General features: G+C 42.3%; 1 protein-coding gene across 4 annotated transcripts in view; it reads left to right on the top strand.

Annotated features, from left to right (window-relative positions):
* The window catches only part of tle2b (TLE family member 2, transcriptional corepressor b), an 83,852-nt gene that overhangs the window by 59,882 nt on the left and 3,831 nt on the right, over positions 1-20,139 (top strand). The window contains exons 8-20 of one of the 4 annotated variants that reach the window (XM_080472852.1): positions 1,025-1,205; positions 2,924-2,940; positions 4,970-5,110; positions 6,775-6,828; positions 12,150-12,317; positions 12,729-12,888; positions 13,830-13,999; positions 14,485-14,561; positions 15,560-15,809; positions 16,157-16,404; positions 17,002-17,149; positions 18,884-19,034; positions 19,924-20,000. In XM_080472852.1, coding sequence (XP_080328978.1) covers positions 1,025-1,205; positions 2,924-2,940; positions 4,970-5,110; positions 6,775-6,828; positions 12,150-12,317; positions 12,729-12,888; positions 13,830-13,999; positions 14,485-14,561; positions 15,560-15,809; positions 16,157-16,404; positions 17,002-17,149; positions 18,884-19,034; positions 19,924-20,000 — 1,842 coding nt within the window. The remainder of the gene's footprint in view (positions 1-1,024; positions 1,206-2,923; positions 2,941-4,969; positions 5,111-6,774; positions 6,829-12,149; positions 12,318-12,728; positions 12,889-13,829; positions 14,000-14,484; positions 14,562-15,559; positions 15,810-16,156; positions 16,405-17,001; positions 17,150-18,883; positions 19,035-19,923; positions 20,001-20,139) is intronic. The other 3 variants (XM_080472855.1, XM_080472853.1, XM_080472854.1) reach the window with 3 other exon arrangements.

Genomic DNA, 20,139 nt, shown 5'->3' with positions numbered 1-20,139 from the left:
CCGTCTACTTAAAGCCTTTTGTTCCTCCCAGCACTACAAACACCGCTGTCTCTAAGGTGTGTGCGTGCGTGCATGCGTGTGTGTCTAATACACCAGCTTGACAAAAACACCACACACAAACACATTATAATGCTTCCCTCACGATAATAGCCTTTCTTTATCTGTGGAGGCTCCTTTGCCCCCCCTCCCGTTTTCTCTTTCCTCATTTCTCCTCTCTTTCTCTTTATTTCTCTTCTCTTTGTGTTCGTTTTCTTCATGAATTTTGTGATCCCTCATAATACTTTATCTTTCTCTTTGTCTTACTTTGGCCATATCCTCATTTCTCCTTTCACATATTTTTTTTTATTTTATTTTATCTTTCGCTCTCACTGCTGCTAAATATCTTTCCTTTTTTTCGTGCTCTCATTTACTCTATCACTTATCTCCCGTTCTTCCAATTCACCTTCTCTTCACACTGCTTTCACAATGATTTCCTTGTGTTTCTCCTCATCATTTGCTCTCTGACTCAAACATTTTCTTCTATTTCTATCTCTTCCCTCCATTTCCCTTGGCTCTTTCGTACGTCTCCTTTCTCTCCTGCCTTCTCTTCATAACCAATCCCATCATCTTGATATCTCACTGTTTTCACCAACTATGGCTTTCATCGCCGTCACTTGCCCTGCGTATCCTGATCATTCAATTTCCCTCCCTCCTTTCCTTTTCCTTTTCCACTTTCTCATTCTTAATGCCCATCCCTCTCACCTCTTAATCCTCTAATCTCTTGCACATCCTATCTACCTTCATCTTAATTTCCTCTCTCACTGTTGAGCTGTCCACGTGGATTTAATTTCACTCACCTTCTACATATCTCGTGTTTTCCCCACCCGCAACGCCAACCACCCCACCGCCACCCCAACTTCTCATTTCTCAAATGATGTTTGTCTGCTTTGTTTTCCATTCCCTCCCTCATAACCATCCACTACATTATATGTACCATTTCCTCCCTTCCCTTCCTCCCCACTACTTTCCTTCCCTGTGGCCACAGCAGCAGCAGCTCCAGCACCTGTCTCACCATGCCCCTGGCATCCCCCTGACGCCACACCCATCTGGCCTGTCCCTTGGCGCTGGCAGCTCGGGGCTTCTGGCACTGACCGGGGCATTAGGAGTCTCAGCCCACCTGGCCTCCAAAGATGAGCGCAACCATCTTGACCCTGAACATCTCAGAGGTAAAGAATCAGCAGACCTTTCGCCCTCATTGGTATTTTTGAAAATGGAACTAGCTGGCACCACTTTTGGTTGAACTGTACAATTTTCCGTGAAACGGACATAAGAAATATTTTTCCCACTGGAATAAGATACAGTACATCACAAAAGACAAAAGTGTATCCTACTTTACCCCCTCAGAGATGGGCAGAGGCAGGTCCTGCTGGACCATTCAGAGATGGGCAGAGGCAGGTCCTGCTGGACCATTCAGAGATGAGCAGTGGAACAATCCCAGCAATAGCTTGGCATCGTCAATCCACCTGAGAAAAGGTGTGAGGTGGACTTCTTTTTTACTGGGAAGAAGTCTAATTTAGTATACACAGGCGAGAAGAGTCGAAAACCTTGCCTGGCCCATGTTGCAAATGGAATAGCATGAACTTGAAGTTTTTCAGCTCCTCAGCTCACACCTAGTCTAAAAATTAAGGCCGGATCCATTGTGAAGAACCTAATAGAACCCAAGCACATGTACCAGAGACACACCTGGTTAAGGCAGTCTTGTTGAAGTCAGGCAGACAGAGTTAGTTATATGAATAAAGCAGATACATGCAAAATGAGAACTAGTTAAGGCTGGAACTATTTTGAAGATGGAGCACCATGTACAGTCTTGCTGTGTCTGGTGCTACTGGCCAAATTGAGGACAGTACAGACACACATGCAGGAAGTGGGCAGGCAATGGGGCACAGCTGGCAACACTCAAGGGTAATCACAGTGAAACACATGGAGAGCACTGCAAAAATGCAACTGAGGCAGATATTCAACACACCACAGACATGTAAACTGTAAGCAGACATTAACATGGACATAGCCACAGCATGAAACTTGTAGAAGCAAAAGCTAGAAACAAAATGAACCAAGCAAATGGGAACACAGAATAACCCAAAGACGTACATCACACGTTGAAGAAACAACACATGTAGAAGAATTTAAAATATAGTAACAAGGCTGGTGACAAATCATTTGGGACGAGATTAGAAGCAGAGCAACACTATTAACTCTCTGGGGGAGAATCCTTTGTATCTTATACAGCAACTCACCTTTTGGACTAAATCTGAGCTTATTTGCTTGGAGTGCTGTGGACAGATGTATTCATGGAGCGAGCATGAATGCAGAAGAAACACACTCTGTGTATGAACTTCCATTCACCCCAGTAGACTATCTTATCTTTGTGCTCTTTTTCAGGCACTGAGCCAAGAGAGACTTTCTCATGAATATACTGTGAGCTAGAAAGGGGGGAAAAGAATCTGTGAGAGTTGCAAGGGAGAAAGATAGAGAGATCAGTGTGTTCATATTGTCGTTTTAAGCATCTGTGTAAGAGCTTATGCATGTCTGCAGCTGTGAATGGTTCTGCACTTACATATGAGAGAAGGAATGAGTGAAAAGCCAGTGTCAAAAGAGGCAGCAGGGGAAGACAGCACTTTTTTTTTCTATATGGAAAACAGAGAGGGAAAATACAGGGGAGAAAGAGTGGAATAAGGCACAATAATGATTTGTATCTTCAGTAGAGAGGGAAGCAGTGGTAGTTCAGTCTAACCTTGGGTGACTGGGGACTGTTGTTATTATTATCAGAACTGACGTCAAACTTTCTCTTTTTTTCCCCTTTTCTCATCTCAATCATTCCTCTATCTCTCATTTTCTCTGAACTATTCTCTTCCAATCACTCCCTTCTTTCGTCCGAACCCAGAGGGAGCACCCAGCAGGGTGAGTGCTTCTTTGTCTGTTCATCGATATTAGTGCACCCACAATCCACTGCGCGTGTGTGTGTGTGTGTGTGTGTGTGTGTGTGTGTGTGTGTGTGTGTGTGTGTGTGTGTGTGTGTGTGTGTGTGTGTGTGTGTGTGTGTGTGTGTGTGTGTGTGTGTGTGTGTGTGTGTGTGTGTGTGTGTGTGTGTGTGAGAGAGAGAAAGAGAGAAAGAGAGAAAGAGAGAGAGAGGACAGTGACAAAGTGCAGAAAACTGAGACGCACTGTAAAGTGGCCTCTAAAAAAGGCAGTGTATTGCTGGAGCTCAGCCAAGAGCAGCACAGCTCAACGCCGGTACAATAGCTGCTCATCACCATCAACCTTGAGTTTCTCAAGGTTTTCCTCGTCGCACTAACATCTGAGCGCACCGCTTTTTGCTGTATTGTGAAAGAACCTACAAAGTGGGTTAATGGATGAACAAGCACATCTTTGTTCATCTGCACCACAAAGGTTCAGGTGATCTGGGAGAGTTACAGAGCAAGTAAAAAGATTATTGCCTGGTCAGTAGCCAGACAGTGTAAGCTTAAACAATACAATGAATCTGTAGTGTTTGAAATGTGTATGCCTCATATGAGCATTGTTGATAAAAACTAAACCAGAATTTTTAGTGTCTGACATCAGAGAGCAGTCACATACTTTAATGTAAATCGCCCCCCTGAGACAAATTAGATTTTCTTTTTAACTAGTGTACCGTCAATCAAAATAAAACATAAACTAGAGCTGTTGCCGTACTGACATTGAATATAACTGCAGCAGAATACCTAACATTCTCCATCCTCCACCATATAATAAGGTTCCTAATGAAGTCTTATGTGTCTTATGTGTAATATCATTGAATATTCTGACTTTTTTTTGTTTGTTTTGCAATGACATGATCTCAGCGTGAACTTAAAGGATGTTTAGATGTTTAGATTGAAGGCAAAAATAGAATGGAATGTGTGAATGGTCTTGATTTAAAGCTAGAAAATTAAACATAAAGAAGGAATAAAGGGAATAGAAAAGCCCCGAGAAGAAGAGAGCATGAAATGTTGTAAAAACATTTTATTATGAAATGAAAATGACTCCAGAGCTCTGCTGACTTTTCTTTCCCTCCCTCGCTCTCTGTCCGCAGTGGAACCTTTAGCACAATTTAAGTGCCAAAAACAATGCTGATTGTGGAGCCCCAGAAATATTGTTCTCCTATGAGCTGAGATTTGTGTTGAACTTAAATTATTACACTAAATGGGATAAGAAAAGAAAGGGTGGGAGGAAGCGAGAGATGCACAGCAAATGGTATTTCTTCCTAGCATGCCTCAGTCTGTGAGGGTTGTCAGGATTTAAAATGGAGAAGCAAAAGAAAGTCTGTGGTAGGAGAAAAAGAATGAGGGAACTTTGTTAAGGAGTACTGAGGTCCATTGTGTCGTCCTTCTCTCCTCTGCTGTGCGCCTTCCTGTCATTCCTGTGGGCTCCTTCCTGTCTGACTCACTGATGTGTTAAACCCTCGTCGTCCTCATCACGGGGGAACGGAGAATGACAAGTGGCCCTCACCAAACCTCTGGTCATTGTCCTAATCCCCAAACAAAATAAATGATGAGCACCAGGACGGGCTGCAGTGTAAATATGCATGCACAGCTTTATTGCCCAATAATGAGGGCCATATTTTACATGAGGATGGTGTGTCTAGGGAAAAGCACCAATAAGCTTTATAGGCTGTCCTGTGTGCTGCTATGACTGCAAGTTCACCTGTGTGTTGTGTGTGTGTGTGTGTGTGTGTGTGTGTGTGTGTGTGTGTGTGTGTGTGTGTGTGTGTGTGTGTGTGTGTGTGTGTGTGTGTGTGTGTGTGTGTGTGTGTGTGTGTGTGTGTGCGTGCGTGCGTGCGTGAAGGATAGTACAACACGATCATTTCTTGATGTGTGTAATATGAATTGTCATGTCTTCAAGCTTTGCTGTGATATTAGGAACACATTTTTACGTGCTGATAAATATTTTGTCTTTTTTTTTTTGTCCCCAGAGTAAGTCAGTGTCTTCAACAGACAGCCAGCCGCCTGAGGAGCGCCAGGGCCCATCAGGAGGTTATGCTTCCTCGCAGGGAGGAGCTGAGCCCAAGAGGAGGCGCTGTGATGACAAAGAGCCACTTCCACCGCACTCCTATGTATGTTTTTGTATTTGTGCACATCATTCTTTCACACTGAAGTAAGATTACCCTTAAAGTGCACGTATAATGCAGAACTTTCCAAATTTGTTTGAATCATGACAATGTTTGAGTATCGAATAATGATTTACCTTGAAATAAATCTTTCTGATATTGTACAAGCCTTTAATGGCACTGCTAAATTTAAAGATTCATTCAAAATGGTCAGTTTCCCTCTCTGCATAGGGCACACCATCATCAAAGGCCAGTCTTAACCTTTCAGTGTTTCTAATCTGACACCAGCTTCATTGTCTCAGCAGTTTATCCTAACAGCATTGACTTAAACCAAAATGACCCAGCATTGAACCATATGATATAAATGAGAGAGTCTCTGTTTGTAAAAACATGAAAAGAATGATGCATGTAGCTATACATCTATTTTAAGTGGGGTGCGTGTGTGCACATATTAATCATTCTGACAAAGCAGTGAAAACACCAGGAAGTGCATGCGAGTCTGTACGGTTGTGTGTGGGTCGTTGTGTTTGTTTGTGCGTGTTTATTTGTGTGTTTGTGTGTGTGAACGTATGACATTGCTTAGGACATTATAGGCCACATGGGGGTCGGGGGCCCGCGGCCAATTAGCGCCGTGTTTGGTTTGGATGGGTCCAGTGGGGAAGAGCAAGCAGCCAGAGGCAATGTAATGCCAGAAGAGAGACGGCCCAGGCAGATAGCTGTAATGAATTAGATGGTTGTGTGTTTGCAGTCTGGAGGATTGATTGACACTGGGAGTCTGTCTGTGCAAGACAGCTTCCAGCTAAATCAGTTTGGCATCAACCACAGTCCAAATCTTCCCATTAGTTCAGAGCGGGATGAAGCACAGATAGTTTCCACTTTCTGAGTGTTTTTCCTCTCTTTCTGTCTGTCGAGCCGTATTACGCCCCCCTATTTCTCTCTGTCTCTGTTTTCCTTTTTCCTCTCCAACGTCTCCTTATCACAATTTCTCAATTACTCATTTTTTTCCTCCCACTCCAACTTTTTTTCAGTTTTCTTTTCACTATGCTTCATTTTTCATTTTTGTATTTTTTTTTGCCCATTTCCTTCTTCTTTCCTTTTTTTTTTTCTATTTCCTCTGACCAATTCTTCCCTTTATTTTACTCTCTCGCTCTCGCTGACCGTTTTTGGATTCCCTCTAGGAATAGGTTATAGACATTGTCCTGTTCTTGCTCTGCATAATTAGGTACTGATGTCACTCCACATGGATGTCAATAGGAATATCAGACCATGATCACATCAATGCACTGTTGCCATGGCAACTAAGTGCCATCATTCTCACACTAGAAAAGCAGAGAGCGAGAGGACAGCGAAAGAGAGCAGAGAGAAATGGTTTGCTGAAGACCAAAAATGAGCCGCTGATGGAAAAGGAGCAAGTGTGTATGTGTGTGTGTGTGTGTGTGTGTGTATCACTGTGTTAAATGTGGCATGGTTGGCAAACAGAGGAACGAAGCAAAGAGCAGCCTGTGATATTGATGATATTGACATATTGATCTGTGTGTGGACTCTCTTATTAATCAGGTTCCCGGTGTGTATACACTACTATATGTTCATATGGGTGACAGAAAAATAGCAATTTATAACTATTGAAAAATGGAATATTTTTCTCCTCTTGTGGCTTCTTTGCTCCTCAGGACAGTGATGGAGACAAGAGTGAAGACAACCTTGTAGTGGATGTCTCCAATGAGGTGAGTCAACATTCATTTTGACATACTTGCTCTCATACTAGTAATGGAAATGCAGTAAGTGATTGTTTGTTGACACGAACCAGAGATGATTGTTCTTTTAGTCAGTAGTGGGTTTCATTATTAGCACTGCACACCGATGGGAAGAGATCACTTTACCTTAATATTACAAGTAATGAGGGGGGACTCAAGTGAAAAAAAAAAGTGGTTGGGGGCCACTGCTTTGATTGTTGGTTAATAACTTTCTCTTATGAGCATAAATTCGTGTCTGACACCAGCTCACAAATTTACATAGTAGTAATAGACCTGATGCAGTATCTGCTCCTATGCCTTATGAAGATGAGGTGAAATGTTAAGGAGGCTGTACCTTTGAAGAAAAAGTTTGCTAAAATACATATTCAGTGATTTCTTATTCATTATGAAGTAGAATTACATGAAAACGCTGGTTTCCTTTTAACAAAGGTTACGTTTTATTTTGTTGTAGTGCTAATTGCCCGGTGTTGTTCAGCTCCATCCATCAGGGATGTACGTGTTCATTGAATAAGCTTTGTCAGAGGTACAGTCTTTTTAGAAACACTCCCTAATTGCAAAACTTCCAAAACAAAAGCACCCATGCAACAGAAACTTGGTAACAATTCATTTCAACCTCTTCAAGATATTTTATCTGAAGCTGATAGTTTCTCACAAAGCTCTGCCTGCACGGTGGAAAGTGTCTAACTCAGAGAGAAGTCAGCCTCTTTCCCACACATCTGGCAGCCGCGTCCTTGTGTAAAAGCTCTGTATCTTTGGTACGTCTCTGTTACAGAAAATATCTTTGATTTTCTCACGGAGCCAGGAGTTATTGTACAAGCAGCCGTTATCTGACGGAGGCCCGGCTCTGTGATGCAGCCCACACATGAATAAAGCATGAATCCAACCTTGGGAGGACTAGTGTTGCTCATGGGAATAACTATAGATGCTGTGCTTGGCACAGATTGGAACTGGCCTCCTCCCACTGCACCAATACAACTCTTCTGTCTGTGGAAGAGGTCAGTGTTTAATTAGGATAGGATATTTATTAAAATTTTCTTTGTAGGAAATCCAGTTCCGTTTTAGTGAAAGTCACATGTATACATATTTAGAGAAATAAATAATTAATTGTTGTTGTTTTTTTTTACTGAGCAATGTTTGAGTGACCAGAGATATATATTAAAAGGTAATTTCACTGCATCTCAGTGGAGAGACACCGAAATGAGATCTTCTCTTGCACCTCTTTACCAAATGAGTTTAAACAAATTTAGATAAGCACTTTGAGTTGTGCAAATTCTGGGATCGAAGAAATAACCGTTTTTGGAAATAAAGCATAATAATCAGCATTCAAAGATTAGTCTGTTGTAGGTGCTGTAAGTTTTAATGTAGCAGAGACCCACTGATTTTAACAAAGGCTTGCTTTATACGTACATTATACATTTCATACACAAGGTAATTCAAGGTGCTTTACAGCAATAGAAAAGGAAAGACACCAAACCATGAATATACATGACAATGCACATACGTTCATAATAAATAGATGAAAAGATTTAAATCCAGAGTTATAAAATGCAATAGAGTTTACACAACCACAACGCAAACAAATGTTTTTGATTGAAAATATCCACAAATAATTACATTTCACGTTTCAAATTTCACTTTTGTACACACGATTTAAGGCACCGTTTCGCAAAAAGCCAAGCAAATCTATAGCTGTGCTTTAGAAAGGCTTCTAGTGACTGAACTTGTCTTAGTTTTGTGTGTCATTTATCAGTTGTACACTGCGTGTGCACGTGTGTGTTTGTGAGTACATACACTGTGGATTTGTGAGTTGTGATGTGCTAGTTCAGCTCTCCACACAGTTTCCCTGTAAATAGGAAGAGCTCCTATGTAAGCTCATTATCAGTGGCCACTGTGCGCTTTTCTTCTGAACCATGCCCATACACACACACACACACACACACACACACACACACACACACACACACAAATACCCTTCTTTTCTCATCTATCTCCTCCTCTGTTATTGTCTTCCTTCCACACCTTCTTTCCTCTTGCTCCTCCCTCTTCTCATTAGATAAGTGGAGTCGAGTTCATTTAATATATGCAAAGCCGTTTATGCCCCTGGAATATTTGAGTTCTTTAAATACTTCACGCAGTGTACCAAAATATGTTTCATCTGAGCCTTCTGTAGTTTGATATTGCACACAAAAGCAGAGCCGGTCTCTTGTGAGATTTGGAAACTGGTACAAAAGCAAAAGGCAAAAAAAATAAAAAGTGACAAATGTGGGTAATAGAAGAAAAGGACAGGAAAGTTCTCTGGTGGATGGTGATGGTGATGGTGTGTGTGTGTGTGTATGTGTGTGTGTGTGTGTGGGTGTGTGTGTGTGCGTGTGTGTGTGTGTGTGTGTGTGTGTGTGTGTGTGTGTGTGTGTGTGTGTGTGTGTGTGTGTGTGTGTGTGTGTGTGTGTGTTAAAGCTGGAAAGAGCATGTATGTGTTTAAACATACATGTAAGCCTATGGCCATGCCTTTCTCTATGCAGATGAATATAGACGTACCGCGTGCGTGCGTGCGTGCGTGCGTGCGTGTGTGCGTGCGTGCGTTGCTGAGAGTGTGGAAGCACTGAAATGTCTGCTGATCACCATGACCCAGAGAGAAGTGCTTACTCCAGCACTCTGCTCTGGGGGAGGTAACGCTGGCTCAACAGTGACTCCAGTGATGAAAATATCTGTAACAGCGACATTATCTCCAGGCGCATACACTAGTGTACCAGTGACAGCGACAACCTTGAATGTTTCATGTAATGTTCCCTATGCTTTTAGTCATTTTACAAATCAGAATTCAGAGACTGCGACAGCAGAATTTATGTTGGATCCGTTATAGAAGAATCATACACATTTTTCCTGTAAGTGAACAGATTTTCAAACTCTATAATCAGTTACTGTAGCTTGGTCCATGAACGCTTTTAGATGTGCTACCACATGGGGGAAATACACATTTGTCTTTTTGACAGGCGTGCCAGTAAAAACCATAAAAACTGAAGTTTAAAGATGATGCAAAAAAATGAAGAAACATACCGGTAACTGAGCAGTAGTAATAGATGGAGAGACAACACCTCTGCCAACACACAGCAACAACATCAAAAAGAAACTAAATCATCTTCGGTACATTATCTGCAGCATTCACTGCCAATTATTTGGTGCCTACACCACCCTAAAACAACCCTAAATCAACAGGTTTTATATTTTCTTGAGATGACAGTGAGTTTCCTCTAACCTACAGGATGGGTATTTTGAGATAGTTGCACTGCAAATTATGAAAAAATTATATCTTGAAATTTTGGAAACATCTGAATTTTAATCATTTACTTCCAGTTTAGTTACTCAACTCATTAAGGCCCGTAGCAACAGGTGTGCCATTCTTCATTTAGTACCGGATATAAACCTCTTTAATCCTTTTGAATCTGAGAACTTCTGCGAGAGTACAGAGTAATACAAAGGGCCAGTTGTTCCAAACTTCCTGAATAATTTGATACTAATCATGCTGTTTGTACTGACCTCTATTTTCAAATCATGTGCTGCTCACAAGGTGCCTGCAGATACATGTTGGCCGCCCGATGTCTTCGGGACAATGCCATCTTCCTTCTCAAATGACCTGCAATGTGATCTGCAGTCATACAGCAGCTGCATGTTGCCGGATATTTACGCTCATGGCGTGGCGCTCCCAAGATGAAAACATTACAAGCAATTGTTAAGAGACACTAAAATGTTGCCACAGGTCTGAATAAAACCTTTATTTGTTTGATTCCCCGATGTAGCAGAAAGAGCTGGACAACTTTTCTTTGCTTCTCCAAAGCCTCCTCACATCCACTGATGAGCTTCGTGGTTTTTAAATGATTTCAATGGTTTTTAAAGGGTCTGCCTTATATGATCAAAACTTCATCAGAAATTCCCATTATTTGTTACCCGTCTGCCACACAGTGGACATACTCTCAGACTTGAGAAACCCCTTTTTGTGTTGGTCTTCATTTTCTTGCAACACGAGCTGTAGTAGACATCTGCATTCACTCTGCTACTGTCATAGATAAAAGGATCATTTACAAGCAGATATTATTTTGACAACCATCATTGGTGGCAAACTCAGAGTAAGACAGATTTTCTGTTGGAAAACTAAAACTTGTTATTAACCAGGTTTATTAATTAGTAGTCACACTACTGCGATTTAGTAGTATTTTTTGGGTATTTGCACATTTATTATGTTTTTTCCCAAGAATGTCATTATTTCAACTTTACAATTTACATCATGTAATATGCTTTTAAAATCATGAGCCAAGATCAAGCACTTCCAAAATTGAATAAACACACCTTTTATAAGCTTTAGAAACATTAGTTTTTGTACCCAGTACTTGTATTCTTTTAGAGAAAATTATAGCTTCATATCCACTTTTGTTTACAAAAGAGTACTATAGGGCCACAGGTCGCATTATTTATGTGAGAAATGTGCTCAGTCAAATGTCTTCAACTGGCAATGCAATTAAGTGTGGCTAAAAACTGATTATTGCTTCATTAGAGTACTGAGCATTTTCAACAATAGTACCATTACTTGTAATATAGTTCTGTCTTAGCAATGATTACTTAATTTTAGTTTTATTTAAGTACTTTTTACACATCTGGTTTCTGCAAAGTAAATTGTTCAATAGTAAGCCTAAAACTAAAGTTGTGCTGTCCACCAGACGTGTTTTTCCTTGTTTGGGTGCTCTAAAGAAAAGGATCCATATACATACCATCCATTTATCTGTTATGCAGCTTTGTTCAGTTCAGTGTCACGGGGCCCCGGAGCCAATCCCAGCTAACTGAGTGACCTCACTCTGTACATGTTGCCACGCCATCAGAAGGCAAACACAGGGAGACAGACTCACTCACATTCATAACTATGGGAAACTTTTGATCCCTCATAACGTAACATGTATGTTTTTGGGCTGTGGGAGGAAAACAGAATACGCAGAGAAACCCCCCCCCCCGATGCGTGGAAAGTGCATGCAAAGTTTACACAGAAAGGCTTTGAACCGACAACCTTCTCGCTATGAGGTGAGGGTGCTGACATCTGGGGCTCTCCATTCCTCTTTCTTTAATTAATAAAAAGGTTAAAGAGGAAAACATAATTTGGTGAAATCAGTTACTTTACTGTGAAACAAACTGTAGCAGGAAAGAGAATCATAAGAAATGTGACCGGCGAGACTGAAAGGGGGGAAAAAAACAACTTTATGATGTCACTACAACACTGATACATATCCTCCACCTTTGTTTTCATTCAGGAGCCGAACTCTCCTGCTGGCACCCCTCCTCATTCACCACATGGGAACGGGTTAGACCGGGCGCCTACCCTGAGAAAGGAACTCCCGGGCTCCTCGAGCGCAGGCGAGGCCCCCTCCACCCCAAACCCCCGCAGTCCCACCCCAGGGAAGCCTAAGGATTCTGCTCAGGTAAGAAAGACGCACTCGGCTGACTAAGACAAATGTAAGGGTTACCTATCTAAAGCACTGTCATTTTGTCATTTTAATAAGACTGACACTTTTCATATTTCTTATTGATTGTGAAATTGAATTCAATTCACTTTGCACCCTGAAATGGTCCATTTTTGTTTTTTATAGTGTTTTGCTTGGGGGATTAAAGCTTAAATAACCTAAAACGAGTGCACAGTGAACGGTTCATGTCCTATTAGACTGCACTATTAGAATAGTTTTACCTTCTCTGGTAAGACATACTGTTTCAAGATTCATCAAAAAGAAGAAGAAGAAAAAAAAAAAAGAGTCATTCCCTGGCTTAAATATTATATGTTTTACAATCAATCATGTTTTTTATTCATGTTGAGCATTGTGTGGGACTTTCTGCAGATGGATAAGTCCCAGTCGCCGTTGTCCAAGTCTGGCACCCCATCCCCATCCCATCGTGAAGCTCTTACACCAGGAGCGCCTGGAGCCCCAGGGGCCCCTGCTCCCAGCACCTCCTGCCTTCGTCTGGTCAGCAAAGCAGCAACCAGTGCAGATCCTCTTGGTAAGGCCCCCCGGGACGCACTGACTGACTGACTGACTGACTGACTTCACTGAAAAGAAGGGAAAAAAGGTTTTGTAATTTTGTAGTTTTCTGCATTAATTAACCACGGTAATGCTTAATAAAGACATGAAGTTTAATAAATGTTTTTGTGTAAAGTTTTTTTTTTGTGTGTCACTTCGTGTGTCCATATTTCTGACTTACATCATGATCAGTTCACATTTTATGGCCAACTGATGCAGAAAACTGGGAAATTACAAATGTTTATATACGTTCTGTTGCTACCTTGTGTAAAAGCTGCACGTGGAGTTAAAACACTCTTTGTAGTGTAATCACACAGTTCATAAAAAGCAGAAAAGAGATTGTAGTGTAATGAAGAGCACAACTTCTTACTTGGTGGAAAAAGAAGTCACATAACTTCACGTTTAATTCAACACGTGGCTGTTTGATAGTGTCTCTGGTTGTCCATGCGCAGCCATATTTTCAACATGTCGAGCACTTTGTGTTGCACTTTAATGGATGAAAAGTGTTCTATCTGTAACGATAAGCTGGTTGATTGATTAGTTCATTCATAGAACCGACGAGTCTTAGAATTTCCCATGATTGTGAGTGTGCGTGGTAGCCTTTCTGTCTGTGTTGTGATGTACTGGCAACCTGTCCATTGTGTACCCTGCCAGTCTGCTAGGATTGGCTCTGGATGGATGGATGGATGGATGGATGGATGGATGGATGGATGGATGGATGGATGGATGGATGGATGGATGGATGGATGGATGGATGGATGGATGATGCTCTCTGGTCTAAAACGTGGTGTAGGAGTGAATAAGACTCAGTAGCAGTGTAGGTTTGCCCGCTCCTCTCAGCCCCTGTGCCTGTGCTTGTATATTGCTCCCTCTCTTTCTCCCACCCTTCAACACCCCCTTCCTCTCTCCCTCCCTGCCCAGCTCTCCGCAGTCCCATGTCTGTGCCCCCCGGTTCATACCCGGCTCATTTTGGCGTGGTGTCCCACGCAGGCCTGAACGGGGAGCTGGCCAGCCCAGGAGGGTTCGGTGGGGCTCTAACTCTCTCCCCACAAATCAGCGCAGCAGCCAGCGCCTACTCCCGAAGCCCCATGGTGAGTAAAGGCCAAATTATTCTTCCCTGTCAGCGAGGGTTTGTTTTATTGTTCGGATGCAACCTGCCGACTGTCGCAGCACTGCTCACAAAACCTGATGAGTCTGTTCTGCCATAACGGTACTTCAGCAGAACTGTGGAAGTTTGCATTTTGAATCACAAATGAAAAGACAAATTGCTTTTGCCTTTCATCAACTTTATGCATGTTGTGTTCGGTATTCACAAATATGTACAACTTTATAAACATGTACACAAACACAAAAGGGTCCAATCAGCTGCTGCAGTCAATTAATTTATTCTTTGACAATCACATTAGGTTCCACTTTTATTGTTTTGATTTGTAAATTTGATTTGATTACAGGAAATTATATCAAAACAAATGTCTGTTCTAATCAAACCTTTTGATGAAAATAATCCAGAAATCAGACGGCACACTTTAGGTTGTTTGTGTGAAGTTGATAACTGTTTGTTCCTTTTTCTCCTCAGGTGGCGTATGACTCTCGGTCTCACTTAAGAGCCCCCGGGTTGCCCACCTCTCTCCCTGGTTCCTCTGGTGGCAAGCCGTACGTTCAATGACTCTGTAGAAAATGTTCCTGTACAAAGCTCCTGTTCCAGTATGCATGGAATATAAATAGAAATTTATAATGGAGTAAAATCAAGTTCATCGTTTTAACTTTGTCATTAAAATGTGTGTTTATGTTCAGTGTTGCATTAAAAAAGATTAAATTCAAATTTGAAATTATGGACACATGTTCAATCTTTATTATGTATACATTAAGTGTATTCGCTGTATGTTATGTTACCCACAAGGCAATTAAAGTGTCAAGTTTATGCTTGGTAGTGAATATTGGGAGAAAATTGTATAAAAAATAAGCATGCAAAGTGTTTTTATAATTCATAACATGCCCAACTATGAAAATGCTAGGTCTCAATAAGATAGATAAGTAGTTACAGCTTGCTTTTTGTTTTGTAAGATCCACATTAACCACGAGTAATCTGACATATTAGAAATATACAGTCGCATTTTGTGTGTCTGCAGCCTCCAATCAGACACGTTTGCACATTTTGCCTTGCCGTAGTTGACAGGGGACTTGTGTTGTTTTTGCCATTCGTTACAGAATAGTAATTTGTTCTAGCCTTGCTAATTTGAAATCATAAAACAGTCCTGGTTTCCAACCGCTCCAGTATTGATCAGCCATTAGCAATGCCACACTGACTCTGCCCTGTAATACAATATGCCATTACACATTCCCGCCCACAGCTACAGCCAGCCCGCAGTAATTGCCAGAACTCAGGCAAATATTAGTGCAGTCTGCGGTGTTTTCAGACTTCACATGTTTCACAAAGACATTTCTGTGGCTTTGTGTGAGTTATGTGTGTTTACTTATGGTTCTGTGCATTTAAAGTGTCATTGAATGATTTATTATATTCTATACTTCTTCTGTACTTCAGCCAGGTTCGGCCCACCTCCTCGTCTAATAATTTATTTTACGCTAAACCTCTTTATTTCTGAAATATTGATTTATTTTTCTCCTTTTCTATCCCTCTGTCTTCCCCTCAGTGCCTACTCGTTCCACGTGAGTGCAGACGGCCAGATGCAGCCAGTCCCCTTTCCCCCCGATGCCCTGCTGGGTCCGGGAATCCCTCGGCACGCGCGTCAGATCCACACCCTGAACCACGGCGAGGTGGTGTGTGCTGTCACCATCAGCACCTCCACTCGCCACGTCTACACTGGAGGAAAGGGCTGTGTCAAGGTGTGGGACATCAGCCAACCAGGAAGCAAGAGCCCCATGGCCCAGCTGGACTGTCTGGTGAGACATGAGCGAGGACAGAAAACAAGCGCACACACACACACACACACACACACACACACACACACACACACACACACACACACACACGAAATAAAGATAGATACGGTTACACTGACACACAAACCGGCACATGCAACCAAATGTGCATATCCGCAGTATATTCACTGAGCAGATTTGTTTTTATTGACTGGGTCAGTTCAGTTATGGTTACTGACATCCACATTAATTTCCTGAACGTCTTCAGTATGACCATATGTCCATTAGTTATTTTTTTTTTTTTCCTTCCATTTTCTCTCTGATGCAGTTACAATAATCTAACGGGACTCTTTATTTTGTCTCTTCAGAACAGGGATAACTACATCCGCTCTTGTAAAATCCTCCCCGACGGGCGGACGTTGATCGTCGGCGGGGAGGCCAGCACGCTGTCCATCTGGGATTTGGCCACTCCCACCCCTCGCATCAAGGCGGAGCTCACGTCATCCGCCCCGGCCTGCTACGCTCTGGCTATTTCCCCCGACAACAAAGTCTGCTTCTCCTGCTGCAGCGACGGCAACATTGTGGTCTGGGACCTTCACAACCAGACGCTGGTCAGGTAAGAGGAGAGAAGAGTGAGTGGACAAGCAACGAAGAGTTGGTGCCCATATTTAAGAATGTCTTTAGGAGAGCACAACATGAGGAAATATGGCAGGTAAGAGACAGAAATGCTTGAGAATGTGAAAATATATCAAAACATTTTAGAAGAAAGGAGAAGAAGAACAGAGGAGGCAGCTTATAAAATATGGAAGAAGGGAGAGGCAGTGGGAAGAAGAAATAGTTACACTCTGGGGCTTCCTCAACCCTTCACGGTCAGGTAGGAAGAGTTGGGATAAATTAGCCATAGGGGATATGGGCGGGATAAAACAGCAAGGCTTTGGCAAGGTAGGACTGAATGAAAGAGAAACTGGGAGGAAAAAGGAAAGTAACACTGTGGAGAGGCAGAAGGAGGGACACAAGTCAGAAAAGAGAATCGGGTGTGGGTGTGGTGCAGGCAGGAGGCGCCACGGGGACAAAAGGATTAAAACATATTTGTCCTGACACATCTTACAGAAAAAGAAGCAAGGAAACCCACAGCAAGCAGAGGCTGTAGTTGTAGTTGTATGAGTATTGTTCTGGTTTTTGTTGAGGACCTTCATGTGTCTCCTCCTGGCAGGCAGTTCCAGGGCCACACAGATGGAGCGAGCTGCATTGACATCTCCAACGACGGCACCAAGCTTTGGACGGGCGGCCTGGACAACACAGTCCGTTGCTGGGACCTCAGAGAAGGACGCCAGCTGCAGCAACATGACTTCACCTCACAGGTACGCACGCAAAGGTTTAAATTACACCTCAAATCTCCATATCCGTACTTTGCAACAAAATGTCCTCCAGCATTTAAATTCATGTTTGCAGGACATGGACACTTAACACAGTGGATGCAAATTGTCTGAAGTATATAATGTCTTTTGTATATGTGTATAAAAGACAAGAAAGGACCGGTTCACTTTGTGCTCAAACTGTAAGAAATGTAAACATATTTGATCCTGTAGCTAAAATGTTCAGAGTCAATAATAAACAATAGTCTGCGAGTATAAGAAGCTTTTACTTTTAAAGCCATCTCGTCCTGCGTTTGGTCCGCTTAGTGTTTTCTTTAGTCCATTCTTTATTCAAACTTAAATCGCGCTTTTATCAAACGGCGCCACACAGAGCTTGTTCGCTGCTTTTCAAACGGGCTCGTTATGTCTGCTCTGCACACATCAAGGTACAGATGGCAGTGTTCACGCTTCCACAAATGGACCGCACTATGGCAACAATCCTACTTGGGTGTCCTAGCACCTTCAAACACACGTCTCCGAGTGACTGAGATCAACAGTAAATACCTTACATTGTGAGGGCAAATACAGCCTGGCCACCAGGGGATAGAGGAGAAATTAATGTGACCATTTATATGAAAGGAAATAACTGTATATGGAGATTGAGTTGAATCAACTTACTTAATGCTTTTATCAGCTGATGATACATTTATTTATACAGTAATTACAGACCAATTGTCACTGATTTGTTTCTACAATTTTGTTAAAATGCTTATTCTCCTCCCATCATCTGTCAAACCACTGTCCCAGTGGTCTGTCTTGATTTACAGACGTTGTGATTGTGGCCCATAAAGAATGACGGCCAGGCCATCGTTTGCCTACGTCTGGCTTGGGACAGTTATGGGTGCATCTCAATATCTGCAGCAGACTGTATCTTCCAAAGAGAAATACAGAATTCTGCAGCAAATACAGACATAAGAAAGACGGCCTGAACCTTGACGGAATTTTAACCAAAGCTCACGAGCAGCAATCCATCAACAGGCTCCAGCAGGATTGTAGCTCTCTCTCTCTCTCTCTCACACACACACACACACACACACACACACACACACACACACACACACACACACACACACACACACACACACACACACACACACACACACACACACACACACACACACACACACACACACACACACACACACACACACACACAGAATATAGAGTTGACCACTCTTGTCAAATGAGTTTCGATTCAGTGTGTAATGACTTTCTCCCTCACTTTCTGCGTCTGCCACTGTTCCTCGGTGTTTGTGTTGTTCTCTCTGTCTTTGTCTATGTGTGTCTTTTTAATTAACTCTGCTGTGTCACGTATTCATCGCTTCACCTGTTCACGTTTTCTTTTCTTCACTTTTCACCATTTTTACCTTTCTGAGTTCACTCACCACCTTCATACTTTGCGTTTGTTATCCTACTTTTTTTTTTTTCATTTCTGCTTGATTACATCATCTGTCCTCCCTGCATCTCCATTGTTCTCCTCCTTCTGTCAACCTTATCTGTGTTCCTCCATCATTGTCTATTCCCCCACATCTGCTTTCATATCCCGTTTGTTTTCATTTCTGCACCTTCACGGCCCTCCCCCCCCTCCCCATCTCTCACATTTCGCTTTCTGGATTTACTCACTCACCTTTTCTCCCTCTCCCCCCCCCCCCCCCCCCCCCCCCCCCTCTCTTTGTGCAGATCTTCTCTCTGGGTTACTGTCCGACAGGCGAGTGGCTGGCTGTGGGAATGGAGAGCAGTAACGTGGAGGTCCTGCACGTCTCCAAACCCGACAAGTACCAGCTGCACCTCCACGAGAGCTGCGTTCTCTCCCTCAAGTTCGCCTACTGCGGTACGAATATAATCGCACAAACATTTGATCACGTTCAAGGACAGACTTTTCTTTCACTTCAGATGATAACATAAGAAACAGTCCAAATGTCTGAACAGGAGCTGTATGCAGATGGTGCTACAAACATTGTATTAGATGCATAGATGAAGCCCTTAGAAACATTCACAGTTCTATCAATTGTTTCAGAACTGTTTGATTTTAAATGCTTTTTATCGAAATATTGAGTGCAGTATTGAAAAGTGTTACACATTTTTCCTTCTTCCTTTTTTCTTTCCCACTGTCAAATCCTGCTGCTCATGATAGACAGTTTTTTTTTTCTTTGCATACTGATGGATGTGAAATAAGTCCTTGTGTTTTTAAGTTAACCCTGGGAAATGTCATGTTATTAAAGGTCAATCACACCTACCACTGCTTTAGAGATTGTCTGCACCTGGGTGCTTTGTGTCTCTCGGAAATCAGGAACAAACCATAGCGAGGTATTTTTAAATCAGGCTGAAGACTGAAAAGAAAGCATGACTTTTATAGTAAAGCACAAGCTTTACTCTAATGTTATTCATATATATGTTACTTTTATTCGTAATAATATTTTCAGTTATCATTGGGCAGTTATCCTTTATCCTCTTTGGCCTCTGCCAGTTTTGCCTGACATCAAATATTCAGGCTCTGACCGTCATGCGTCAGTCCTCGCCACAGTTTTGATACTCAGTCTATATATTTCAGCTTCATCACCTCTTCTATCCTTGTTTATCTTGGAACTGTGTGTGTGTGTGTGTGTGTGTGTGTGTGTGTGTGTGTGTGTGTGTGTGTGTGTGTGTGTGTGTGTGTGTGTGTGTGTGTGTGTGTGTGTGTGTGTGTGTGTGTGTGTGTGTGTGTGTTTGTGCCATTACAGGAAAGTGGTTCGTGAGCACAGGAAAGGACAATCTGTTAAATGCATGGAGAACACCATATGGAGCAAGTATTTTCCAGGTGAGAGATGAGAGCACTGCTTCAAGGATGTTTATGTTTACGTGAGCCATGTTTGTATAAATGTGTGTGCACGTGAGTGTCTGGGAGCAAGGGTATCGGGCTATATATAGATATAGCCTGTATGAGCATGTGCCTGCTG

The sequence above is a fragment of the Lipophrys pholis genome, assembly GCF_963383615.2.
Source record: "Lipophrys pholis genome assembly, chromosome: 10".
Taxonomy (NCBI): domain Eukaryota; kingdom Metazoa; phylum Chordata; class Actinopteri; order Blenniiformes; family Blenniidae; genus Lipophrys; species Lipophrys pholis.
The sequence above is the reverse complement of the archived record's forward strand: the minus strand, read 5'-3'. Positions and strand labels throughout refer to the sequence as shown.